The sequence below is a fragment of the Scyliorhinus torazame genome, chromosome 10 (genome assembly GCF_047496885.1).
Source record: "Scyliorhinus torazame isolate Kashiwa2021f chromosome 10, sScyTor2.1, whole genome shotgun sequence".
In the NCBI taxonomy this organism is placed as follows: Eukaryota; Metazoa; Chordata; class Chondrichthyes; order Carcharhiniformes; family Scyliorhinidae; genus Scyliorhinus; species Scyliorhinus torazame.
The window spans coordinates 165,390,885-165,418,562 of record NC_092716.1 but is presented as its reverse complement, the minus strand read 5'-3'; the positions used below and the strand labels follow the sequence as shown (position 1 = coordinate 165,418,562).

General features: G+C 47.9%; 1 protein-coding gene across 1 annotated transcript in view; it reads left to right on the top strand.

Moving 5' to 3' along the window:
- Positions 1-27,678, top strand: part of cracr2b (calcium release activated channel regulator 2B) — a 327,922-nt gene that overhangs the window by 212,471 nt on the left and 87,773 nt on the right. Inside the window, exons 5-7 of the mRNA XM_072518906.1 lie at positions 12,414-12,560; positions 13,756-13,846; positions 20,566-20,661. Of these exons, the coding sequence (XP_072375007.1) occupies positions 12,414-12,560; positions 13,756-13,846; positions 20,566-20,661 (334 nt within the window). The remainder of the gene's footprint in view (positions 1-12,413; positions 12,561-13,755; positions 13,847-20,565; positions 20,662-27,678) is intronic.

The following is a 27,678-nucleotide window of genomic DNA, read 5'->3' as shown; positions in this document are numbered from 1 at the left end:
ATATAAAAGCACAAACACGACACCTGGTGGTCAGTATTAGCTGGAGAGGAGGACCAGGACAGACCTGCTACCAGACACACTCAGGGAGACAGCACGTGCAGAGTATCCAGAACGAACTGTATTATAAGAGTTAAAATAAAATAGAGTTGTACCACATACAACTGTGTTGGCTCATCTGTGCACCAGAGCACCCAACACCACACTTCTCCCCCCCTAAGTACTCCCCTCCACTTCCTGGAACCCCTCAGTGCTATGGCCAGGGGTTCAATCGCCAATGCAAACAATAACGGGGACAGAGGACATCCCTGCCTCGTCCTTCCATGGAGCCGAAAATAGTCAGACCCCCGTCCATTCGTGACCACGCTCGCCATCGGGGTCCGATACAGCAACTTTACCCACCTGATATACCCGTCTCCAAAGCCAAATCTCCTCAACACCTCCCACAAATAATCCCACTCCATTCTATCAAATGCTTTCTCGGCATCCATTGCCACCACTATCTCCGCTTCCCCCTCTGGTGGGGGCATCATCATTACCCCTAGCAGCCTCCGTATATTTGTATTTAGCTGTCTCCCCTTCACAAACCCAGTTTGGTCCTCATGGACCACCCCCGGGACACAATCCTCTATCCTCATTGCCATTACCTTGGCCAGAATCTTAGCATCCACATTCAGGAGGGAAATGGGCCTGTATGACCCGCATTGCAGCGGGTCTTTTTCCTTCTTTAGGAGGAGCGATATCGTTGCCTCTGACATAGTCGGGGGCAGCTGCCCCCTTTCCCTCACCTCATTAAAGGTTCTCATCAGTAGCGGGGCCAGCAAGTCCAAATATTTCTTATAGAATTCAACTGGGAATCCGTCTGGTCCCGGGGCCTTCCCCGCCTTCATGCTTCCAATCCCTTTCACTACTTCCTCCGTCTCAATCTGTGCTCCCAGCCCCACTCTCTCCTGTTCCTCCACCTTAGGAAATTCCAGCTGATCCAGAAAGCACATCATTCTCTCCTTCCCGTCCGGGGGCTGCGCTTCATATAATCTTTCATAAAATGCCTTGAACACTCCATTCACTCTCTCCGCTCCCCTCTCCATCTCTCCCTCCTCATCTCTCACCCCCCCCTATCTCCCTCGCTGCTCCCCTTTTCCTCAGTTGGCCAACAACCTACTTGTCTTCTCCCCATATTCGTACTGTACACCCTGTGCCTTCCTCCATTGTGCCTCTGCCTTACCCGTAGTCAACAAGTCAAATTCTACATGTAGCCTTTGCCTTTCCCTGTATAGTCCCTCCTCCGGTGCCTCCGCGTATTATCTGTCCACCCTCAGCAGTTCTTTCAGCAACCGCTCCCTTTCCCTACCCTCCTGCTTTCCTTTATGTGCCCTAATAGATATCAGCTCCCCTCTAACCACTGCCTTCAGTGCCTCCCAGACCACTCCCACCTGTACCTCCCCATTATCATTAATTTCCAAGTACTTTTCAATACACCCCCTCACCCTTAAACACACCCCCTCATCTGCCAAAAATCCCATGTCCATTCTCCAGGGTGGAAGCTGTTGTTTTTCTTCCCCTATCTCCAGGTCCACCCAGTGTGGAGCATGATCCGAGATGGCTATAGCCGTCTACTCTGTCCCCTTCACCTTTGGGATCAGTGCCCTTCCCAAAACAAAAAAATCTATTCGTGAAAATACCTTATGTACATAGGAGAAAAACGAAAACTCCTTACTCCTAGGTCAACTAAATCTCCAGGGATCTACTCCTCCCATCTGCACCATAAAATCCCTAAGCACCCTAGCTGCAGCCGGCCTCCTTCCGGTCCTGGACCTCGATCTGTCCAGCCCTGGGTCCAGCACCGTATTAAAGTCTCCACCCATTACCAACTTCCCCACTTCTAGGTCCGGGATTCGTCCTAACATACGCCTCATTAAATTGGCATCATCCCAGTTCGGGGCATACACGTTCACTAATACCACCGCCTCCCCTTGCAGTTTGCCACTCACCATCACGTATCTGCCCCCACTATCCGCCACTATAGTCTTTGCCTCAAACATTACCTGCTTTCCCACTAGTATGGCCACCCCCCTGTTTTTTGCATCTAGCCCCGAATGAAACACCTGCCCCACCCATCCTTTGCGAAGTCTAACCTGGTCTGTCAGCTTCAGATGCGTCTCCTGAAGCATAACCACATCTGCCTTAAGTTTCTTTAGGTGTGCGAGTACCCGTACCCTCTTAATCGGCCCGTTCAGCCCTCTCACATTCCACGTGATCAACCGGGTTGGGGGGCTCTTTACCCCCCCCCCCCTTGACGACTAGCCATTTCCTTTTTCAATCCAGCTCCTCACCCGGTTCCCACGTAGCTGTATCCCCCCCAGGCGGCGCCCCCCTGCCCCGAACCCCCCCCTCCCATACCAGCTCCCCCTTCCCCCCAACAGCAGCAACCCAGTTAACCCCCCCCCCCCCCCGCTAGATCCCAAGCTAGCGTAATTGCACCCCCCATGTTGCTCCCAGAAGTCAGTAAACTCTGGCCGACCTCGGCTTCCCCCCGTGACCTCGGCTCACACTGTGCGAGGCCCCCTCCTTCCTGCTTCCCTGTTCCCGCCATGATTACCATAGCGCGGGAACAAAGCCCGCGCTACCCCTTTTGGCCCCGCCCCCAATGTCCGGCGCCCACAACTCCTCATCCTCCCTCACCCCCTCCCCCACGACATGGGGAAGAGAGAGAAGTTACAGGGTCGCAGGTTTAACAATCTGGGAAGTCCTCTCTTCCCCCTTTTCCCCCCTTCATCCCACAAATTCACCCCCCCACTTTTGTCCCAAACATTCTTTTTCTGGCCCGCTCACTCCAGCTTCTCCTCGACAATAAATGTCCACGCCTCGTCTGCCGTTTCGAAATAGTGGTGTTTCCCTAGATGTGTGACCCACAGTCTTGCTGGTTGCAACAGTCCGAATTTGACCTTCCTTTTATGCAACACCGCCTTGGCCCGATTAAAGCTTGCCCTCCTTCTCGCCACCTCCGCACTCCAATCTTGATACACGCGGATCACCGCATTCTCCCACCTACTGTTCCGAGTTTTCTTGGCCCAACTGAGGACCATCTCTCTGTCCTTGTATCGGAGAAATATCACAACTATTGCTCGAGGAATTTCTCCAGCCCTCGGTCTTCGCGCCATAACCCGATAGGCTCCCTCCACCTCCAGCGGACCCGTCGGGGCCTCCGATCCCATTAACGAATGCAGCATCGTGCTCACATATGCCCCGAAGTCCGCCCCTTCTGCACCTTCGGGAAGACCAAGAATCCTTAAGTTCTTCCTCCTCGCATTGTTCTCCAGCACCTCCAGCCTTTCCACACATCTTTTGTGTTGTGCCTCGTGGATCTCCGTTTTCACCACCAGGCCCTGTATGTCGTCCTCATTCTCAGCAGCCTTTGCCTTCACGACCCGAAGCTCCTGTTCCTGGGTCTTTTGCTCCTCCTTTAGCCCCTCAATCGCTTGTAATATCGGGGCCAACAGCTCCTTCTTCATCTCCTTTTTGAGTTCATCTCCGCAACGCCGCAGGAACTCTTGTTGGTCAGGACCCCATATTAAACTGCCTCCTTCCGACGCCATCTTGCTTTGTGCCTGCCTTCCTGGCTGCTGCTCTTGAAGATCCACCGCAATCCGGCTACTTTCCTCTCTTTTTTCCATCCGTGTCCAGGGGGGATTCCCTTCTGGATTACCGCACAGTGTTATTTGCCGTTAAAATTGCCGATGGGGCTCCTATTAAGAGCCCAGAAGTCCGTTCCACCGGGAGCTGCCGAAACATGCGACTTAGCTGGTCATCGCCGCACCCGGAAGTCCCCATGATCACCACTGTTGAGACAAGCGTTATATTCCAGATATTTTAATTAATTGAATTTAAATTCCACCTGCTATCATGGTGGGATTTGATATCGTTCTCCAGGAACATTAACCTGGGCCTCTGGATTACTAATCCAGTGACATTACCACTATGCCACCATCCCCCCACAATCATGCTCCAAAAGGAAATTGGTGCCTTCAGGATATGAGGGAAGAGGAAACTGAAGGAACAAACCCTCATCAAGTAATAGTTTTGTTCGAAAAGTTAATGTACAGGCATAGGTTAGAGAGAGGGAGAGATGGAATGCTCTTGTGTAGATGAGAGAGATGGAGAATACAATCTGTTATGGGCAGGGTTTAGAGAACCCCAAAGTGTATCATGGAGTTCACCTGACCCACAACTTTTAGTAGATTGTGGTGTGGGGGGCACAAGGCCCACTCTACAGGTGTGGTACAGCAGAAATGGAAATGTATTTTTTAAAGCAAAACAATGTTTATTCTATGAACTCAAGTTAACCTTTTTAAAACATACAGTGAACATCTTAGCAACCATCAATTCAAATACAACCCCCAAACACTGCAACATTAAGTAAACCATTAAGCTTTCCTTTTTATCATCCATACGACTTAAAAACAAAACCTTTATCAGAAGCACATCAGGTTAAAGTCACTACTGAAAACATTTATAATTCTGAAGTCACCAAATGATCAAGGGATATTCTTTTAATGGCAGAGGGAACAACAGTACACCTGCTTGGTCTGGCTTCAGCTCCAACACTGAAAATGAAACTAAAACACACCCTGCAGCCTGCTCAAAAACGAAAGTAAAAAGCTGACAGACAGCCCAGCTCCACTCACTCTCTGACATCACTGCAATAGTAAACACCCATTTCTTAAAGGTACTCTCACTACAGATATTTATATACACACCCATTTATAAACACCCATTTTTTAAAGGTACTCTCACATGACACCTCCCCACAAGAAAAAAAACCCCATCGACTTCAAGATGATTTCATTTCTCACCGTTTCACTATCCTTTAAGAAATGCACACAGTAAATATACCTTTTCGTTTCAAAAAACAACACCTGCAAACAGGTATAATATTATAGTCCATTTTTTTTCATTTTTCTTCCTCCAACTGAAATTGCTTCCGTTCATTACATTTGTGACAAAGCATCGGCTATCACGTTTTCTCGTCCTGCCACATGTAGTATTTTTAAATGAAATGGCTGCAACAATAAACTCCAGCGAAACAGCCGTGCATTGTTATTCCGGAATCGCTCCACAAACGTCAACGGATTATGATCAGTATATGTAACGGTGTCAGACGGATTGCTGGTCACATAAATGTGAAAATTTTGCAAAGCCAGCACCAAACTCAAAGTCTCCTTCTCAATTCAATTTTTTTGAAAAATAACCAATAGACCGCTCAAGCTCTTTGTCGTCGTCTTGTAGAAGCACCGCACCTATACCCACATCACTTGCATCAACCGCCACTTTGAATGGTTTCGTATAACTTGGGATGGCTAACACAGGAGCAGTGGTTAACACAGCCTTCAGGCCGTCAAATGCCTGTTGACACTCCGCTGTCCACTGGAATTTGTTACGCTTCTTGAGCAAGTCCGTCAGTGGAGCGACCGCACTGCTAATATTGGGTACAAATTTCCAGTAAAATCCGCTCATACCAAGAAATTGCATTATTTCCCGTCATGTCGAGGGTATCGGAAACTGACCAATAACTCTTGGTTTCACATCCCGTGGGACCATTCGACCCTGTTCGATTATCCGATCGAATGGCCAAGGAAAATGACTTGGGCCTTTCCAAATTCACTTTTGGCTAGGTTTATCACCAAACCCGCCTCCTGAAGTTGATCAAATAACTCCATCAGATGTCTTAAATGTTCTTTCCATGTCTGGCTGAAAATTACCAGATCGTCGATGTATACCGCACAATTGGGGAATCCTGAAACAACTGTATTAGTTAACCGTTGAAATGTGGCTGGGGCATTTTTCATGCCAAATGGCATAACTTTGAATTGGTATCTACCATCTGGAGACACAAAAGCTGAAATCTTCCTTCGGATAAAGGTACCTGTCAGTAACCTTCAAGTAAATCCAGTTTGGAAATAAAAGCTGATTGTCCCACTTTCTCAATGCAATCCTCCAAACGTGGGACAAGATAAGAGTTTGTTCTTGTAACTGCATTAACCTTTCTATAGTCCACACACAACCATTGGGTACCATCTGGTTTTGGTACCATCACTCTGGGTGAGCTCCATTGGCTGCAACCCACTACAATTATGCCATTTTTAAGCATACTCTCAATCTCTTTGTTAACCTGTGCCAATTTTAAAGGGTTAAGTCTGTATGGATGTTGTTTGATTGGAACAGCATTGCCCACACCTACATCATGTATAGGGGCTGGTTTAGCACACTGGGCTAAATAGCTGGCTTGTAAAGCCGACCAAGGCAGGCCAGCAGCACGGTTCAATTTCCATACCAGCCTCCCCAAACAGGCGCCGGGATGTGGTGACGAGGGGATTTTCACAGTAACTTCATTTGAAGCCTACTTGTGACAATAAGCGATTTTCATTTCATTTCATTCATGTATAGCCATTTTACTACTTCCCAATTTATCTCTACAAACTTGGCCATGTGATATCAATAACTCTTTCAGGTCAGTCCGTTTTTCCTCTGGAAGGTAACTCAACAATTTATCCCAATTTTTAAGAACATCCTCATTTTCCAATTTAATTTGCGGTATATCAAAATCACAGTCATCTGGATTTGGTTCGTCACTTTGAGTAAGAATCATTAAAACCTCCTTTTTCTCTCCTTCCCTTTCAAAGTACTTTTAAGCATATTCCCATGACACACTCGGTGAGTTTTCCTTCTATCTGGTGTTTTTACCACATAATTCACCTCACTTAATTTCCTTTCAATCTGGTAAGGTCCACAAAACCTTGCTTTTAAAGGTTCACCCACCACTGGTAACAACACTAAAACTTTAGCTCCACTGGCAAAACTACGAACTTTGGATTTCTTGTTCGCTACCTGTTTCATCTCATTTTGTGCAACTTTTAAATGTTGTCTAGCCAATTCACCTGCTCTATTTAACCGTTCCCTAAAATTTGACACGTAATCCAATAATGTAATTTCCGATTTCTCACTCACCAATTTTTCTTTAATCAATTTAAGTGGTCCTCTTACCTCATGACCAAAAATTAGTTCAAAAGGACTAAATTTGGTTGACTCATTAGGTGCATCCCTAATTGCAAACAGTACAAATGGAATTCCTTTATCCCAACCCTCTGGATAATTGCGATAATAAGCCCTCTGTCTGATGCCACCTTTCTAACACTCCCTGCGATTCTGGATGGTACGCAGTTGATTTCAATTGTTTTATTCCTCAGCTATCCATAACGTCTTTGAATAACTTTGAAGTAAAATTCGATCCTTGATCGGATTGAATTTCTGTGAGTAATCCATATCTAGTAAAGAATTTAAGTAACTCCTCCACAATCCTTTTAGCTGTAATATTATGTACTGGAATGGCCTCTGGAAACCTAGTAGACGCATCCATTATAGTCAAAAGATATTGATTCCCACTTTTTGTTTTAGGAAGCGGTCCCACACAATCAATTATGACCCTCGTAAAGGGTTCCTCAAATGCTGGAGTGGGTATTAAGGGTGCTGGTTTTATCACTGCTTGAGGTTTCCCTATCACTTGACGTGTGACATGATTGACAAATTTAACTACAGCTTTATGTAGTCCGGGCCAATAAATATATTTCTGGATTTTAGCTTGAGCTTTCCTTATTCCCAAATGACCTCCCACTAGTACCTCATGTGCAACTCGCAACACCTCCTTTCTATATCCTACCGGCAATACTACTTGATGAACTTCTGCTCACTTTTCATCCGCCTGCATATGTACAGGTCTCCATTTTCTCATCAAGACATCACTTTTACGGTAGTAACACTCTGGTATACACGCAGATTCCTTCTCCGTGTATGCTTTCTGATATATCCATATTATTTCTACATCTTTTTGTTGTAACTCCGCCAATTTTCCTGAACTAAAAATATTTGCCTCATCCTCCACCTGTTCCTTTCCAACCATCTGATCAAAAATTGTTTCTGATAATTGCACTTCGCCTTTATCTTCACTCTCTGATTTCTGCTCTTGTCTTAACCTGTGACTTTGTGACCTTGTTACTACACAATCCAGAAAAATCCCAGTATATTCGTCCTTCAACACTTCAGTTGTCTGATTTTCCATTGGCTTATCAACCACAGTAGGCATCACTCCCACCTGCGATCCAGCTATATCATTACCCAAGATAAACTGTATTCCTGGACAAGATAGTTTCTCTATTACTCCTACTACCACTTCACCACTCTTCACTGGGCTTTCCAACCTTATCTTATATAATTGAACACTACTCCTCTCACCCTGAATTCCACATATTACCACCTTTTCTGGCAACATTCTTCCGAAACTACATAACTCCTCATCTCTTACCATTAAAGATTGACTAGCTCCCGTATCTCTTAATCCTGTGACTTCTTTACCTGCTCCTCCTGATACACATGAGTAAACTTTACCCACACAAGTAAATTCTTTAAAGAGATCTGGCACCTTCTTATCAATCATCTCTTGATCAGGCTGTACAATCTTTTGCACCTCCTTCGCTTCACTTGAGCTTTCCTTTCCCACTTTAACAAACCCCACTGTTTTATCCTGTTTTACCACATCGGCCTTCCCAGTGCATTTCTTCAACCACCAACACTGTGAATTTACATGGCCTAGTTTATTACAGTGAAAACATTTGAAACTTTTAATTTCTTTTCCACCCTCCTGGATTTCTTTTTTAATCTGAGGTGCACTCTCCTTATTAACTCCCATCAGATCACCTTTACCTTTACCAATTGAGTGTTTTTCATGTCCCCAGTTCCTATCCCTCACAGGTTGAAACTGATGTCGGAAACCAAGCTTTGATTTATGAACTAATTCATAATCATCTGCCATTTCTGCTGCTAATCTCGCAGTTTTAACCCTCTGCTCTTCCACACGAGTTCTCAGGAATTGAATTTTTAAACTGCTCCATAAGTATAATTTCTCTGAGAGCTTAATACGTTTGGTCTATTTTCAAAGCCCTTATCCACCTATCAAAATTACTCTGTTTGATCCTTTCAAACTCCATGTATGTTTGACCAAATTCTTTCCGTAAATTTCTAAACCTTTGTCTGGAGGCTTCAGGCACTAATTCATATGCACCTAAAATGGATTTTTTTCACCACCTCATATGACCCAGATACCTCCTCGGTAGTGATGCACACACTTCACTAGCCCTACCTACCAGCTTTGTTTGAATCAGTAATACCCACATCTCCTGTGGCCATTTCATTTGTTTAGCTACCTTCTCAAATGAAATGAAAAAGGCTTCCACTTCCTTCTCATCAAACCTTTGCAATGCTTGGACATATTTAAATAGATCCCCGCCAAGCCTTCGACTATGACGCTCTTTATCACTATCCTCATCACTATCGTCCAACTGTATGTTTCCCATTGTGTCTGCTAATTTTAACTGACTGTCATGTTTCTTGGCCATTTTCTGAAGTTCAAACCCTCTCTCTCTTATCTTTTTTCATGATCTGCATCTCCCTTTCTCTTTCTTTTGTTCTGCTGGGGCTATTCTTTCTGTTTTCCTTTCTTCTCTCTCTTTTTCCTTTCTCTCTTTCTCTTTCTCTTTCTTTTCCCTCTCTCTCTCTCTCTTTCTCTTTCTTTTTCCTCTCTCTTTTTCGTCTTCAAGCTGCTTTAATTCTTTCTCATGGTCCATTTGTTTAATTTGCAACTGAATTTTTGCTATTTCCAATGAGTCAAACTGTATTTCAGGCATCTTTAAATGTTTAGCCACCACCATAATTACCTCATCTTTTCACATTTTGTCAGGTAATGTTAACTGCAATGTTTTTGCCAAATCTAACAGTCTGCCTTTAGTTTCTGTCCGTAAGGTACTGCGTGTGACCCGTCTCCACCACCAAAAACTTCAGAGCCTCTGAAAGAGCCATTGCCCACAACACATTCCCTACTTTAACTGAAATACCACACCTGAAAAACAACCACAATCTGCTCACCCCTCACTGTCTTTAAGTTAACTAAGCCAATCGAATAGATAGAATTTTATCCTGGACGAGCCCCCAATTTGTTATGGGCCAGGGTTTAGAGAACCCAAAGTGTATCATAGAGTTCACCTGACCCACAACTTTTAATAGATTGTGGTATGGGAGCACACGGCCCACTCTACAGGTGTGGTAGAGCAGAAATGGAAAAGTATTTTTTAAAGCAAAACAATGTTTATTCTATGAACTCAAGTTAACCTTTTTAAAACATACAGTGAACATCTTAGCAACCATTAATTCAAATACAACCCCCAAAGACTACAACACTAAGTAAATCTTTAAGATTTCCTTTTTAACATCCATACGACTTAAAAACAAAACCTTTATCAGAAGCACATCGGGTTCAAGTCACTACTGAAAACATTTATAATTCTGAATTCACCAAATGATCAAGAGATAGTCTTTTGATGGCCGAGAGAACAGCAGTGCATCTGCTTGGTCTGGCTTCAGCTCCAACACTGAAAATGAAACTAAAACACACCCTGCAGCCTGCTCAAAAATGAAAGTAAAAAGCTGACAGACAGCCCAGCTCCACCCACTCGCTGACATCACTGCAGTAGTAAACACCCATATCTTAAAGGTACTCTCACATGACAAATCTTAAATCTAATCTAATATACATACTCAAGGCTTTATAATAAGATCCTGGAAAATCTGATCCAGGACTGTAAATATACACAAAGATCAGCAGAACATATTTTGCATATAATTCAACTTTTTTCTAGTTTGGCTTGAAGTGGCTGCCACTGAAAATGTATTGAAGTTTGGCCATTGTTCATTTTCCAATCACAAGTCATTGCAACAATAACTGTGGAGCAGTACTTTATTCAGTGGACAGGTTGCACCTTATATGTTGGTGATGTGACAAAAGCAGTAATGGAAAGACAAATGGGGGCATGGTAGCACAAGTGGATAGCACTGTGGCTTCACAGCGCCTGGGTCCCAGGTTCGATTTCCCCGCTGGGTCACTGTCTGTGTGGAGTCTGCACGTTCTCCCTGTGCTTGCATGGGTTTCCTCCGGGTGATCCAGATTCCTCCCACAGTCCAAAGACGTGCAGGTTAGGTGGACTGGCCATGCTAAATTGCCCTTAGTGTCCAAAACGGTTAGGAGGGGTTATTGGGGTTACGGGGACAGGGTGGAAGTGAGGGCTTAATGTGGGTCGGTGCAGACTCGATGGGCCAAATGGCCTCCTTCTGCATTGTATGTTCTATGTTCTATGACAGGCAATTAGACCTAACAAAGGATACAGTTAGTCAGGTTTTGATATTAAAAGTTGCAATGGTGCATTTTGGTTGGGTTAAGAAAAAAATGAATATGGTTAGTTAGGGGTTATTTTAAGTCAAGTTAGGTGACTCATGGGGGGAAGCTGAAGAACATGCATAATTTTGTATGGTTAGATATGGAAAAGGTGCACCGATTTGAAGTTGGTGAATCTGATCAGCTGTTGTCCTCTCTGCTCACATAGTGCGATTTGTGTCTGGCCTTGTCCTTCCTGCCAAATGCTTCTTCAGTCTGCCTTCAAAGATCGAGAAAGCACATGTGCAAAATAAATAAGTTCAGAGCATGAAAGGTTATTGTTGCATCAATTGGGTTACCCACCCATGTAGTTTAAAATTTGGGCAGTACAGCGTAGCCTAAACATAATGTGGTTAAACAATTTAATAGACTGATCAACACTACTGTAGCTGATCATAGAATCCCTACACTGCAGAAGGAGGCCATTTAGCCCATCAGGTTAAAACCCTCTGAAAAAGCACCCTACCTAGGCCTCCCCCCGCCACCCCCCACTCCACCCCCCCGTCCTAATCACGTAACCCCATTAACCTTTGGAGCAATTTAGGATAGCCAGTCCACCTCAACTTCACATCTTTGGGCTGTGGGAGGAAACCGGAGCACCCAGAAGAAACCCACACATACATGGGAGAATGTGCAAACTCCACACAGGCAGTGCAGACTCCACACACGGGTCAGAATCGAACCCGGGTCCCTGGTGCTGCGGGGACGAAGTGCTAACCACTGTGCCACTGTTTCTGATAGAATATTTTGATAATATATCGATGACTACATCTAAGACATTGAATACTGACGTATTTCATCCATTCATTTAATAGCATTGGAATGATAAGTAAACAATCTAGTCATAGAGGTCTACAGCACAGGAAAGGCTCTTCGGCCCATCGCATCTGCGCCGGTCAAAATCAACCACCTAACTATTCTAATCCCATTTTCCTGCACTTCACCCATAGCCTTGTATGCCTTGGCATTGCAAGTGCACATCTAAATACTTAAATGTTCTGAGGGTTTCTGCCTCCACCACTCTTTCAGGCAGCAAGTTCATATTGGTGTTCATATTAGATACGTACTGTTTCTGTAAAGTCTTCCTTTTCTTCCCCTCCAGTCAATATGAAGTGAGGGAGTTATGGACCAGGTTAAGGAGGGACAAGCCTGAGCTGCTGGCTAACTTCGAACAGTTTTTATCTAAAGTTTCGACGCACATCCAGGAGGTGCAGCATGACAAGGAAACCATGGAACAGGCATTGAAGCGGTAATCAATTGCGATTATTAGTAAGCACAGACTGCACCTTGGATTCAAAGACTAGGGGGGTGATTCTCTGCGGCGCGGCCCAAGTGCCCGCGCCACCGTGAACGCCGTCGTGTTTCACGATGGCGCGAACAGGGCCCGGGCATGACCTATTCTGGCCCCCACAGGGGGCCAGCATGGCGCTGGAGCGGTTCACGCCGCTCCAGCATCCGCCGCGCCAACCCGCGCATGCGCGGTTGGGGCAGCCCAATCCTGCGCATGTGCAGTTGGGCCGCGCCATCCTGCGCATGCGCGGGGAACGTCTTACGCGCACCGGCCCCTCACCAACTGCCGCCGGTGTTCTGGGGCCGCGTGCAGGAGGAGGCCCGGGGGGGGGGGGAAAGGCCGGCCCGCCAATCGGTGGGTCCCGATCGCGGGCCAGACCCCATCGGAGGTCACCCCGGTGAAGGAGCCCCCATCCCCCCCCACCCCCCACAGGCTGCCCCCCCAGCGTTCCCACTGGCAACGACCAGGGGTGGACAGCGCCGGCGGGAACCTGTCATGTCGTAGCGGCCGCTCAGCCCATTCGGGCGGGAGAATAGCCGCTCGGCGGTTTTCCGAGCGGCCCGGTGCGAATCGCGTGGCGCTGATTTCCGGGGGGGTGGGCAAATCGCGTGCGGGGGTCGGGGTGGCATGGCGTGATTTGCGAGGCGTCCCGGCGATTCTCCCACCCGGCGTGGGTTGGGGGGAGAATCGCGCCCTTGGTTCCTGACCATTATGAAGCAATCCCCATTGAAGAATGTTTACTTACAGGTTCCAGGCAAAGCAGAATTCAATTAGCCCACAATGTCTTTTGCACCCATAATGAATGGGCACAGAAGTTAACCACTCACTTCCAGGCTGGCAAAGGAAGTATGAACACTTGGGCCATTAAATTCCTGAGATGAGGAGAGAAAATAGCAAGGGATTTGAAATGTCATGCAAAGGTGTCACAAACTCAAGAAAGATTAGGCTTTCTGCCTGTACGCTTGCCTCTCTACATTCCCACCATTAAATTAAAATACTATTTTCTTTGTTCATCACTAATATTTCTGCGTTAAAGTCAGAGAAAGTTATTCCAAGATCATTTTGTTGAGTATTGGCCTTTTGCCCCAAGTAATGCGAAAGTATGCATGCATTATTTTCTACCCTGAAGCTCCTTTCTTTCCCTTAAATACAGGAAGGAATGCGACCATGACCGAGAAGTACGATACTTGTATGAAGAAATGGAACAACAGATTAAGAAAGAGAAAGAAAAGCTGTTGAGTCAGGTAACTTATTTTATTTTGGAGGCACAGTTAATTCAAGCATCTTTAATTTCTGTTAAGCAACCTTTAATAAAGTTCACCCCCCTCAGAACTCTGGATATGAGCTTATGTTTTGTCGCATCCCTACAAACCTATTCAATATATGTTCAGTTTGTCACATGGCACATATGTTTTTTTCAAGACTCATGCTTGCCTGTATGTCTTGCAGGCATTATTGCGATGGGTCGATGTTACAAGTGTTGTGTGACTCAAAATAGCTGCTATTTTTAGTGAGATTGCTTAATCTGACTGCTGAGTTCCCGCAAGTCACTCAAAATACATTTTCTTTATTATTCATTATTTTTATTATTTGCCCTTTTTTCAGTAACTGAAAGTACTTAAGTTCAAAATAATGGTTTAAGCAAATAATACAGATCACAAAATTGTGTTTTCACAATACCATGTTAGAATTACCTGCTGAATTGCCTTTTTGTCATTTAACGCCCTCTAAAGGTTTTATTTGAAGGATTCAATCTCTCCCAAAAGCCTGTGGTAAGGACTTGATGATTTTGTCCCGAGCTGTGATATTTGTGAGGTTGAATTTGGATTGTGCAATTTGTGTGTGCAGCGTACCTCATTCCGTGCGTTGCCTCGGCACTATTCAGTAAACTGACTAATATCTTTTACTCCGTAGCTTTCCTTTAAATAATTTTGAAAAAGGAAAGCTTTTTTTTCAAAAGCATTGAGCGAAAACTTCAACTTATAGTGAACATTTTCTTAAATGACAGAATCAGTGAGAAATAGTAGCAGCATTCTGATTGCTTTCTGTTGGTTCTATTGTTTTCTAGTCTATAAATTAAAGAAATATATTACACTGAAGATGTCAGATATTCTGTGGATGAGAGAATTGTATGGGAAAAGGGTAGGGGGAGGTGTGGAGGGTGATCAAACGGGGGTGACAAGGGACTGTTATGGTAGAGAGATCCATTGATTAACTAACTCACTGGTCTTGAAATATTTTATTATTTCAAAGGCGCTATAAATTCAAATTGTTGTCTCCCCTTTTTTTCTTCTTGGATTAAGGAATTAGATTTATGCATTTGAGAAACAGAAGTCCCTAATTGATGATACGTATATAAGGGAAGGAGAGAGACAATTTGTTTTTAAAATTTTTAAAGTTCACCCAATTATTTTTCTCCAATTAAGGGGCAATTTAGTGTGGCCAATCCACCGAACCACATCTTTGGCTTGTGGGGGTTGTGGTGAATGTATTCACCATGATGCATGACACTGTAACCATTGTATCCACCTAATGTAACCTTTGACCTGGAAGTGGTGATACGAGCTGCTTCCAGGTACTGTACTGTAACGCCGGTGGGCTCCGCCTCTGGCTCCGCCCTCACGGGGCCCTATATAACCTGGCCACCTGCGGGTGGCACTCATCTACACAACCGACTCTGGCTAGGCAAGGTCACGACTAATAAAGCCTTATGTTCACTCACTCTCTCGGCCTTTTGGTGAATTGAAGGTATATCAATGTATTAGTCGTCGACAGCTCCATGGAAGCCTCTCTAAAGCCAGACAGGCTCGAAATCGACGCCCGCGCGTCCGAAGCCTAGGAAATATTTGAACATTGGCTTCAATGCTTCGAGGCCTACATCGACTGCTCCACAACAGCTCACTCGGAGACCCTCAAACTGCGACTCCTCCACGCTCGGGTGAGCCATTGAATCTCGGTAATGATTGAGAAAGTGCCCATGTACGAGGAGGCGGTCGCAACCCTCAAGGCGCACTTCGTGAAGCCCGTAAACGAGGTGTTCGCTATTCACCTCCTCACTACTCGCCGTCAACGTGCCGGAAAATCGCTGGACGAGTATCTGGAAACCTTGACTCTACTCGCGAGGATCTGCAGCTATCGAGATGTGACGGAGGAGGAGCATATGAACTCACAGATCTGGGACACCTATGTGGCGGGGGTCCGCTCGAACTATATCAGGCAGTGTCTGCTGGAAAACGGGACCTCCGACCTGCGGGACTCGGTAAAGCTAGCTACCTCGCTAGAGGTGGCGTACCAGAACTTTAGCGCGTTCCCCGCAGGCCCAACGAACCCCTCGTGGACACTATCATCGCGGCCCCCGTCGGACCCACCTACGTCGCAGGCCTGCGTCGCGTGTCTGCCAGCCTAGCCCAGAGAAACGCAATGCTACTTCTGCGGCCAGGGCCAACACCCCGGCAGCGTTGCCCAGCCCGCTCAGCGATGTGCAGCGACTGCGGGAAAAAGGGGCACTACGCGTGAGTCTGTCTGGGCCGACCTAAGGCCCAGAAATCGAAAACGCGCCAGGCCCGACCTATGGACTCGCAGCCCCACAGACCCCACAATGTGGCTGCGTGCCTGCCCAGTACACCCCCTCTAGATGCGTCATCGGCATCATAGGGGCCACCATCTTGGCCGCAGGCACCGACCGACACGTGCGACCAATGGGGGTGGCCATCTTGGTACGCCATCTTCGATCCCGTCCGACACGTGCGACACATGGGGGCCGCCATCTTGTGACTCCACCGACCACGCAGGCTACTAGCAGCTGGGCGCAGTGACCCTCGACCAGTCGCAGCCGAAACCGCTAAAGAACTCCATGATGGTCGTCCGGGTCAACGGGCACGAGGCCCCCTGCCTCTTCAACTCCGGGAGCATGGAGAGCATTGTCCACCCCGACACGGTAAGGCGCTGCTCCCTACACACCTACCCTGCCTCACAAACAATCTCCCTAGCCTCCAGGTCTCATTTGGTCCAGATCCGGGGGTACTGTATCGGCAATCTTGCAATGCAGGGCGTGGAGTATACCCGCTTTAAGCTCTACGTCCTCCCCCACCTCTGCGGCCCCCTACTGCTCGGATTGTATTTTCAGTGTAATCACCGAAGCCTGACCCTAATGTTTGGCAGACCCTTGCCCCCTCCTCACAGTATGCAGCCTCGAAACCCTCAAGGTCTCCCCCCCTTCACTCTTTGTGAATCTCACTCCTGACTGTAAGCCCATTGCCACCAGGAGCAGGCGGTACAGCTCGCTAGACGTGGTATTTATCAAGTCAGAAGTCCAGCGACCGCTGAGTGAAGGGATCATAGAGGCCAGCAACAGCCCTGGAGAGCGCAAGTGGTGGTCGTCCGGACTGGGGAAAAGAACCGGATGGTTGTGGACTACAGCCAGACAATTAACCGGTTCACGCAACTGGATGAGTACCCCCTTCTCCCGCATAGCGGAGATGGTCAACCAGATCGCGCAGTACCGTATGTTCTCCACGGTCGATCTGAAGTCGGCCTATCACCAGCTCCCAATCTGCCCAGAAGAGCGTCACTACACTGCCTTTGAAGCAGCTGGCCGACTCTTCCACTTCCTCAGAGTACCCTTCGGCGTCACTAATGGGGTCTCGGTCTTTCAGAGAACGATGGACCGATTGGTGGACCAGTACGGTTTGCGGGCGACATACCCGTACCTGGTTAATGTGACCATCTGTGGCCATGATCAGCAGGACCGTGACGTCAACCTTCAGAGGTTCCTCCAGGCCGCCCAATCCCTCAATCTTACATACAACAAAGAAAAGTGTTTCTTCCGTACTACTCGACTGGCCATCCTCGGCTACGTCGTGGAGAACGGAGTCCTAGGGCCCGACCCCGACCGTATACGACCCCTCACAGAACTCCCCCCTCCCCACGGCCTCAAGACCCTGGGTCAGTTCTCCTACTACGCCCAGTGGGTCCCTAACTACGCGGACAAAGCCCGCCCACTTATTCAAACCATCAGTTTCCCCCTGACGGATTAGGCCCGCTCAGCCTTCAGCTGCATCAAGGCTGACATCACCAAGGCCGCAATGGACGAGTCCGTCCCCTTCCAGGTAGAGAGCGATGCGTCAGACTTTGCCCTGGCCACCACCCTCAACCAGGCGGGCAGGCCAGTAACATTCTTCTCTCGGACACTCCACCCTTCCGAAATCCGACACTCATATCGGTCGAGAAGGAAGCACAAGCTATAGTGGAAGCCGTGCGGCACTGGAGGCACCAACGGTCGGTCGCCTTCATGTTCGACAAAGCACAACGGGGCAAAATAAAAAATGACAAAATCCTGAGTTGGAGGATCGAATTCTCCACCTACAATTACGATATCAAGTATCGTCCTGGGAAGCTCAACGAGCCCCCAGATGCCCTGTCCCGCGCGTACATGCGCCAGCGTGCAAGATGACCGACTTCGGGCTATCCACAATGACCTATGTCACTGGGGGTCACCCGGCTTACCCACTTCATTAAGGCCCGCAATCTGCCCTTCTCCACCGAGGAGGTCAAGGCCATGACCAGGGACTGCCAAGTCTGCGCGGAGTGCAAATCGCACTTCTACCGGCCAGACAAGGCCCACCTGGTAAAGGCCTCCCGGCCCTTTGAACACCTAAGTATCGATTTCAAAGGGGTTCTCCCCTCTACCAACCGTAATATATATTTTCTCACCGTCATCGACGAGTACTCCCGCTTCCCCTTTGCTGTCCCCTGCCCCGACATGATCTTGGCCACTGTAATAAAGGCACTGCACAGCATCTTCACACTGTTCAGTTTCCCTGCCTACATCCACTGCGACCGGGGTACATCGTTCATGAGCGATGAGCTGCGCCAGTACCTGCTCAGCAAAAGCATCGCGATGAGCTATAACCCACAGGGAAACGGGCAGGTGGAGAGGGAGAACGCAACGGTATGGAAGGCCGTCCTTCTGACCCTCGGGTCTAGAAGTCTCCCAATCCCCCGCTGGCAGGAGGTCCTTCCCGATGCCCTCCACTCCATCAGATCACGCCTCTGCACAGCCACGAACGAGACCCCTCACAATCTTTTGTTTATCTTCCTCAGGAAGTCCATCTCCGGGGTCTCGCTTCCACCTTGGCTGTCAACTCCGGGACCTGTCCTTCTCCGGAGGCACATGAGGAGCCACAAGACCGACCCGCTGGTCGAGAGGGTCCAGCTGCTCCACGCCAACCCCCACTACGCCTACATCGCGCACCAGGACGGGCGACAAGATACAGTCTCCCTACGAGACCTGGCACCAGCTGGTTCCCCTCCCAACGCGGCACCCCCCCGCTACCCGCCCCCAACCCCAGCGCCCCGTACACCTCTCTGGGTCTCCTGTACTGTCCCGTGCCGACACTGCTGCCACCTACCACCCCCCTGTTTACCCCCACACCCCAACCATCTCTGACTCGCCGGACTGAGGCTCCAGCTCCAGCCACAACGCCCCTGGAGTCACCACCTGCGACAACCGTGCCCGCCGCACCGCCAAAGCTGAGTAGGTCGAAGAGAATTGTGATGAACGGTTACTATAATACTGTACCCTTGTCATCATGTAAGGTGATGTCCCCTTTAAGACCGGGCTTCGAACCCTGGGGGACTCTGCCTCCGGCTCCGCCCATCTGGGAGCCGTATATAAGGGGCTGCCTTGTGGGCGGCACCTCTGTTAGCACACGTCTCGGCACCAGGCTAGTTCTTAGCTTATTAAAGCCTTCTTTACCGTTTACACTCTAAGTGTCGTTATTGAGGGTACAACAAGAATGATCCGGCCTCCAGAGAGACTGAATATGTAATGGCCCCACATCACCCCCGCTGGACTTGATTTTTTAACAGGTGGTGAATGTATTCACCATAATGCATGACACTGTAACCATTGTATCCACCTAATGTAACCTTTGACCTGGAAGTGGTGACACAAGCTGCTTCCAGGTACTGTACTGTAACCCCGGTTGGCTCCGCCTCTGGCTCCGCCCTCACCGGGGCCATATATAACCTGGCCACCTGCGGGTGGCACTCATCTGCACAACCGACTCTGGCTAGGCAAGTTCACGACTAATAAAGCCTTATGTTCACTCGCTCTCTCGGCCGCTTGGTGAATTGAAGGTATATCAGGGGTGAAATCCACGCAGACACAGGGAGAATGTGCAAACTCCACATAGACAGTGACTCTGGGCCGGAATCGAACCCGGGTCCCCAACACCGTAATCCCTGTGTTAACCACTGCGCCACCGTGCCGCCCTAGGAGAGAGACATATGGAGAGAAGTATTTTTGCAGTAATTTCCCTTTTTATTTCCAAAACCAATCTTTGAATTTTGAAAGTAACCAAAGCCTTCTTGACAGAACGGATATGAAGGAGGATAAAGTCAAAAGGTTTGTTGCTTTAATTCTCACTCCAGAGACCTGAGTGCGCAAACTAAGCACAACATTAAATGTGTGCTGGATTGTCACCTTTTGGATGAAAAGGAGGCTCCCATCTGCCTGACATGTGAACACCAAGCAGTATTCTTAGATTCCCGACAGTGCAGAAGGAAGCCATTCGGCCCATCCAAGTCTGTACCAACCCTCTGAAAAGCACTCTACTTAGGCCCACTCCCCTGCAATCTCATAAGTTGCCTAACCTTTGCACACGAAGGGGAAATTTAGCATGGTCACTCAACCCAAATATTAAAAAGCAGAGTAGGTCTCCCTGGTGGCCTAAGCAATTTTAAACCCTCAAACAGCATTAGTGAAGCAGATAATCTAGTCATTTATCTCATTTTTGCTTGTGGGACTTTACTATACACAAATAGGACCACGGATTTGATTTTAAAATATGGTTTCTTCAAGAAGGGCAGTGTATTTTAATCAGTTCAGTTTTACTGGTGGAATTCAAAGAAAGGCTATCTAGTGCACATTTTAACTTGCTCTTGCTATTTGTCTTCACAGGACATGTGGAAGCACAGCGATCGAAACCACCAGTTGCAGAGAGAACTGAAAAATAAGGAGCAGGACTTAGAAAGTATCATTCTAAAGCAGAAGAAGGTATGATGTGGCTCATATAAATGTTCATCGGTCCTTTATACACTTTCATTAGTCTCACTTTGGGATTTGTTTGACAATAAAGAGTATTTTGTGGGAGGGGGAGAGACAGAGTTCTATTTAACATGTTGGAATTTAAAATAATCTCTTTTCACAAGTGTTTAATAAACAAGTTTAGGGAGTTAGGCTGGAAGTTAAAAGCCAGGACAGACAGAGTTGTCATCTCTGGTTTGTTGCCGGTGCCACGTGATAGCGAGGCTAGGAATAGGGAGAGAGTGCAGTTGAACACGTGGCTGCAGGAATGGTGTAGGAGGGAGGGCTTCAGGTATTTGGATAATTGGAGCGCATTCTGGGGAAGGTGGGACCTGTACAAGCAGGACGGGTTGCATCTGAACCAGAGGGGCACCAATATCCTGGGAGGGAGGTTTTCTAGTACTCTTCGGGAGGGTTTAAACTAATTTGGCAGGGGAATGGGAACCGGATTTGTAGTCCAGCAACTAAGGTAGCCGATATTCAGGACGCCAAAGCGTGTAATGAGGCAGTGGGGAAGGGAACACTGACAAAGGAGAGTACTTGCAGGCACGGAGAGGGGTTGAAGTGTGTATACTTCAACGCAAGAAGCATCAGGAATAAGGTGGGTGAACTTAAGGCATGGATCGGTACTTGGGACTACGATGTGGTGGCCATCACGGAAACTTGGATAGAAGAGGGGCAGAAATGGTTGTTGGAGGTCCCTGGTTATAGATGTTTCAATAAGATTAGGGAGGGTGGTAAAAGAGGTGGGGGGGTGGCATTATTAATTAGAGATAGTATAACAGCTGCAGAAAGGCAGTTCGAGGAGTATCAGCCTACTGAGGTAGTATGGGTTGAAGTCAGAAATAGGAAAGGAGCAGTCACCTTGTTAGGAGTTTTCTATAGGCCCCCCAATAGTAGCAGAGATGTGGAGGAACAGATTGGGAAACAGATTTTGGAAAGGTGCAGAAGTCATAGGGTAGTAGTCATGGGCGACTTTAACTTCCCAAATATTGAGTGGAAACTCTTTAGATCAAATAGTTTGGATGGGGTGGTGTTTGTGCAGTGTGTCCAGGAAGCTTTTCTAACGCAGTATGTAGATTGTCCGACCAGAGGAGGGGCAATATTGGATTTAGTACTGGGTAATGAGCCAGGGCAAGTGATAGATTTGTTAGTGGGGGAGCATTTTGGAGATAGTGACCACAATTCTGTGACTTTCACTTTAGTAATGGAGAGGGATAGGTACGTGCAACAGGGCAAGGTTTACAATTGGGGGAAGGGTAAATACAATGTTGTCAGACAAGAATTGAAGTGCATAAGTTGGGAACATAGGCTGGCAGGGAAGGACACAAATGAAATGTGGAACTTGTTCAAGGAACAGGTGCTACGTGTCCTTGATATGTATGTCCCTGTCAGGCAGGGAAGAGATGGTCGAGTGAGGGAACCATGGTTGACAAGAGAGGTTGAATGTCTTGTTAAGAGGAAAAAGGTGACTTATGTAAGGCTGAGGAAACAAGGTTCAGACAGGGCATTGGAGGGATACAAGATAGCCAGGAGGGAACTGAAGAAAGGGATTAGGAGAGCTAAGAGAGGGCATGAACAATCTTTGGCGGGTAGGATCAAGGAAAACCCCAAGGCCTTTTACACATATGTGAGAAATATGAGAATGACTAGAGCGAGGGTAGGTCCGATCAAGGACAGTAGCGGGAGATTGTGTATTGAGTCTGAAGAGATAGGAGAGGTCTTGAACGAGTACTTTTCTTCTGTATTTACAAATGAGAGGGGCGATATTGTTGGAGAGGACAGTGTGAAACAGATTGGTAAGCTCGAGGAAATACTTGTTAGGAAGGAAGATGTGTTGGGCATTTTGAAAAACTTGAGGATAGACAAGTCCCCCGGGCCTGACGGGATATATCCAAGGATTCTATGGGAAGCAAGAGATGAAATTGCAGAGCCGTTGGCAATGATCTTTTCGTCCTCACTGTCAACAGGGGTGGTACCAGGGGATTGGAGAGTGGCGAATGTCGTGCCCCTGTTCAAAAAAGGGACTAGGGATAACCCTGGGAATTACAGGCCAGTTAGTCTTACTTCGGTGGTAGGCAAAGTAATGGAAAGGGTACTGAGGATAGGATTTCTGAGCATCTGGAAAGACACTGCTTGATTAGGGATAGTCAGCACGGATTTGTGAGGGGTAGGTCTTGCCTTACAAATCTTATTGCATTCTTTGAGGAGGTGACCAAGCATGTGGATGAAGGTAAAGCAGTGGATGTAGTGTACATGGATTTTAGTAAGGCATTTGATAAAGTTCCCCATGGTAGGCTTCTGCACAAAGTAAGGAGGCATGGGATAGTGGGAAATTTGGCCAGTTGGATAACGAACTGGCTAACCGATAGAAGTCAGAGAGTGGTGGTGGATGGCAAATATTCAGCCTGGATCCCAGTTACCAGTGGCGTACCGCAGGGATCAGTTCTGGGTCCTCTGCTGTTTGTGATTTTCATTAATGACTTGGATGAGGGAGTTGAAGGGTGGGTCAGTAAATTTGCAGATGATACGAAGATTGGTGGAGTTGTGGATAGTAAGGAGGGCTGTTGTCGGCTGCAAAGAGACATAGATAGGATGCAGAGCTGGGCTGAGAAGTGGCAGATGGAGTTTAACCCTGAAAAGTGTGAGGTTGTCCATTTTGGAAGGACAAATATGAATGCGGAATACAGGGTTAACGGTAGAGTTCTTGGCAATGTGGAGGAGCAGAGAGATCTTGGGGTCTATGTTCATACATCTTTGAAAGTTGCCACTCAAGTGGATAGAGCTGTGAAGAAGGCCTATGGTGTGCTCGCGTTCATTAACAGAGGGATTGAATTTAAGAGCCGTGAGGTGATGATGCAGCTGTACAAAACTTTGGTAAGGCCACATTTGGAGTACTGTGTACAGTTCTGGTCGCCTCATTTTAGGAAGGATGTGGAAGCTTTGGAAAAGGTGCAAAGAAGATTTACCAGGATGTTGCCTGGAATGGAGAGTAGGTCTTACGAGGAAAGGTTGAGGGTGCTAGGCCTTTTCTCATTAGAACGGAGAAGGATGAGGGGCGACTTGATAGAGGTTTATAAGATGATCAGGGGAATAGATAGAGTAGACAGTCAGAGACTTTTTCCCCGGGTGGAAAAAACCATTACAAGGGGACATAAATTTAAGGTGAAAGGTGGAAGATATAGGAGGGATATCAGAGGTAGGTTCTTTACCCAGAGAGTAGTGGGGGCATGGAATGCACTGCCTGTGGAAGTAGTTGAGTCGGAAACATTAGGGACCTTCAAGCAGCTATTGGATAGGTACATGGATTACGGTTAAATGATATAGTGTAGATTTATTTGTTCTCAAGGGCAGCACGGTAGCATTGTGGATAGCACAATTGCTTCACAGCTCCAGGGTCCCAGGTACGATTCCGGCTTGGGTCACTGACTGTGCGGAGTCTGCACGTCCTCCCCGTGTCTGCGTGGGTTTCCTCCGGGTGCTCCGGTTTCCTCCCACAATCCAAAGATGTGCAGGTTAGGTGAATTGGCCAATGATAAATTGCCCTTAATGTCCAAATTGACCTTGGTGTTGGGTGAAGGTGTTGAGTTTGGGTGGGGTGCTCTTTCCGGGGGCCGGTGCGGACTCGGGGGGCCGAGTGGCCTCCTTCTGCACTGTAAATTCAATGATAATCTATGATTAATCTAGGACAAAGGTTCGGCACAACATCGTGGGCCGAAGGGCCTGTTCTGTGCTGTATTTTCTATGTTCTATGTTTTTGTTTGACGTGTTCCCAGATGAAAGATGGCTACAATGTAAATTGGGCTACATGTTAAAATTGAACCACAAAAACTGTAAACAATGGGCGGCATTCTCCGGACGTGCCTGCCTGGCGACCGGAATTTCCACCCGATATCAATGGACCTTTACATGGTCCGTGTCCCGCCCGTGGTGATCTTGCGGTGGTCAGGGCGGAAGAATCCAGCCAATATGTTTGTTAGCCTATTGCAGTAAGCACCAAACATCATTTTGTTGGTCTTAGGTCCCGGGTGCTCAACAGATGATGGCCGTGATTTAAGGACCTCGTCGCGCCCGACTTGGTGTCGGGACAAGACTGTTGAATCTCGCAAGAGGCCTCTCGCGTGATTTGCAAAGCTCGAAACGCCTCACCAGTTTTAACGGAATTTCGGGAGACATCACGAATAGATCTCTCCCTCACTGAGCGTGATCTTGATCAGCATATTTAAATTATCTATTTAAATATGTCTATGTGGGATTTTCCCGGCATCTCGGATCTAATGCCTACGCCTGGGAAACTTTGCCAAGGCGCCATTTAGTACTGGTTTCCAAAAATATGGGCCAGTCGGAATGGCACCTGGGGGGGCCTTCCAGACATGAGAGACTCCCGGGTGGTTGGGAACAGGGCAAGGTGCCACTGCACTGCCAGGGTGTCTGGGTGGTACTGCCAGAGTGCCAGTGCCAAGGTGCCCAGGTGCCAGAGGGTGCGCTAGGGAATAGGACCGGGGGTCTTACCAGGAAGGGGGGGGGTGAAGGGATGTTCCCAGCAGCCTCCCTGAGTTTGGGGAGGAGTCGAAAATGGAGTGGGAGGAAAGATCGGGGCAGCCAGACAAAATGGTGCTCCGATCTGTGAGCTTATAGCTAAAGCTATAAACAATTTAAAAAAAAAATGTTTTATTAACGTATTTGTAATTTTATAATAATAACAGCAACAACAACAGTGAACAATGTAAATCCAAATATAAACATATTACATAAATCATCTCCATCCCTAACAAGTCCATCCTACCCTAAACAGAAAATAGCCTAAACCCCCCCCCCCCCGCCCCCCACCACCTCTTTAAATATTTTGCCTCTGTTGACAGTTCATTTTCCCCAAAGAAGTCGATAAACGGCTGCCACCTCCGGATGAACCCTAGCATTGATCCTCTTAGGGCGAACTTGATTTTCTCAAGACTGAGAAACCCAGCCATGTCGCTAACACAGGTCTCCGATTTTGGGGCCTTCGAGTCCCTCCCGCTAACAATATCCGTCTCCGGGCTATCAGGGAGGCAAAGGCCAAGACGCCAGCCTCTCTCCCCCCCCCCCCCCCCCCCCCCCCCCCCCCCCACGGACTCGTGGATCTTCCGACAGTCCAAAAATCGCCACCTCTGGACTCGGCACCACCCGTGTTTTTAGTACCTTGGACATGACATCTGCAGAAGCCTGCCAGAATCCCCTAAGTTTCGGGCATGCCCAAAAGATATGGACATGATTTGCTGCCCACCCCCCCCGCACGCCTCGCACACCTGTGCTCTACCCAAAAAAACGTGCTCATCCGGGCCACCGTTATGTGTGCCCGGTGAACTACCTTAAGTTGTATCAGGTTGAGCCTGGCACGTGATGAGGACGTATTGACTCTACTCAAGGCATCCGCCCACAGACCTGCCTCCATCTTTTCCCCTAGCTCATCTTCCCATTTGCCCTTTAGCTCCTCTATCTGAGTTACCTCAAACTCCATGAGTTCTTTGTAGATTTCCGATACCTTCCCCTCTCCGACCCCCGTTCTAGAAACTCCCCTGTCCTGTATCCCCCGTGGTGGTCGGAGCAGAAAGGTCGAAACCTGCCTTGGCAAAAAATCCCGTGCTTGCAGATACCTGAATCCGAATCCTGCTGGCAATTCAAATTTCTCCTCTACATCCTTCAAACAGGGGAAGCTCCCATCTATAAATAAATCCCCCATCCTCTCGATCCCTGCTCTCTGCCACCTCCGAAATCCCCCATCCAGCCTTCCCGGTACAAACCGATGATTGTTACAAATTGGAGCCCAGACTGATGCTTCCTCCACTGCCCCCAGACTCTCAGGGTCGCCACTACCACCGGGCTTGTGGAGTACCGTGCCGGCGGGAACGGCAGAGGTGCCGTTATCAATGCCCCCAGACTTGCGTCCTTACACGATACCGCCTCCACTCGCTCCCACACCGACTCTCCCCCCACTACCCACTTCCTAATCATGGCTATATTTGCCGCCCAGTAATAGTTGCTAAAGTTCGGCAGCGCCAGCCCACCCTCCCCTCGACTAGGCTCCAGCAACACTTTCTTCACTCACAGGGTTTTACCTGCCCACACAAAACCCAAAATCATCTTGTTTACCCATTTAATAAAGGCCCTTGGGATAAAGATGGGGAGGCACTTGAAAACAAACATAAATCTGGGGAGGACCATCATTTTCATGGTCTATACCCTCCCCGCCAGTGACAGCGGGAGCATGTCCCACCTTCTAAAGTCCTCCCTCATTTGCTCTACTGGCCGGGTCAGATTTAGCTTATGTAACAGCTCCCATCCCCGTGCCTCTTGGATTCCCAAATAGTAGAAGCTCCCTCCCACTACTCTAAACGGCAGCTCTCCCAGTCTCCTCTTCAGCCCCCTCATCTGGATTGCGACCACCCCCTTCCAGTCCCTAGATGCCCTTAGCGCCATCGCCAGTGGCTCTATGGCCAGGGCAAACAACAGCAGGGAGAGGGGCACCCTTGCATTGTCCCTTGGTGCAGCTTAAAATAGCCCGACATCAGCTGATTCGTTCGTACATTTGATACTGGTACTTGGTACAGCAGCTGAACCCAATCAATGAAGCCTTGCCCAAACCTGAACTGTCCTAACACCTCCCACAAATAATTCCACTCCACCCGGTCAAAGGCCTTTTCCGCGTCCATCGCAACTACTACCTCCATCTCCCTCCCCTCTGAGGGCATCATGATAACATTTACGAGCCTTCTAACGTTGGCCATTAGCTGCCTGCCCTTAACAAACCCTGTCTGGCCTTCCCCTATCACCTCCAGGACACAGTCTTCTATCCTTGAGGCCACGATTTTAGCCAACAGCTTGGCATCAACATTCAATAGGGAGATTGGCCTGTATGACCCGCATAACTCTGGATCCTTCTCCCGCTTCAGGATTGGTGAGATCGAGACCCGTGACATTGTTAGGGGAAGGACTCCCCACTCCCTTGCC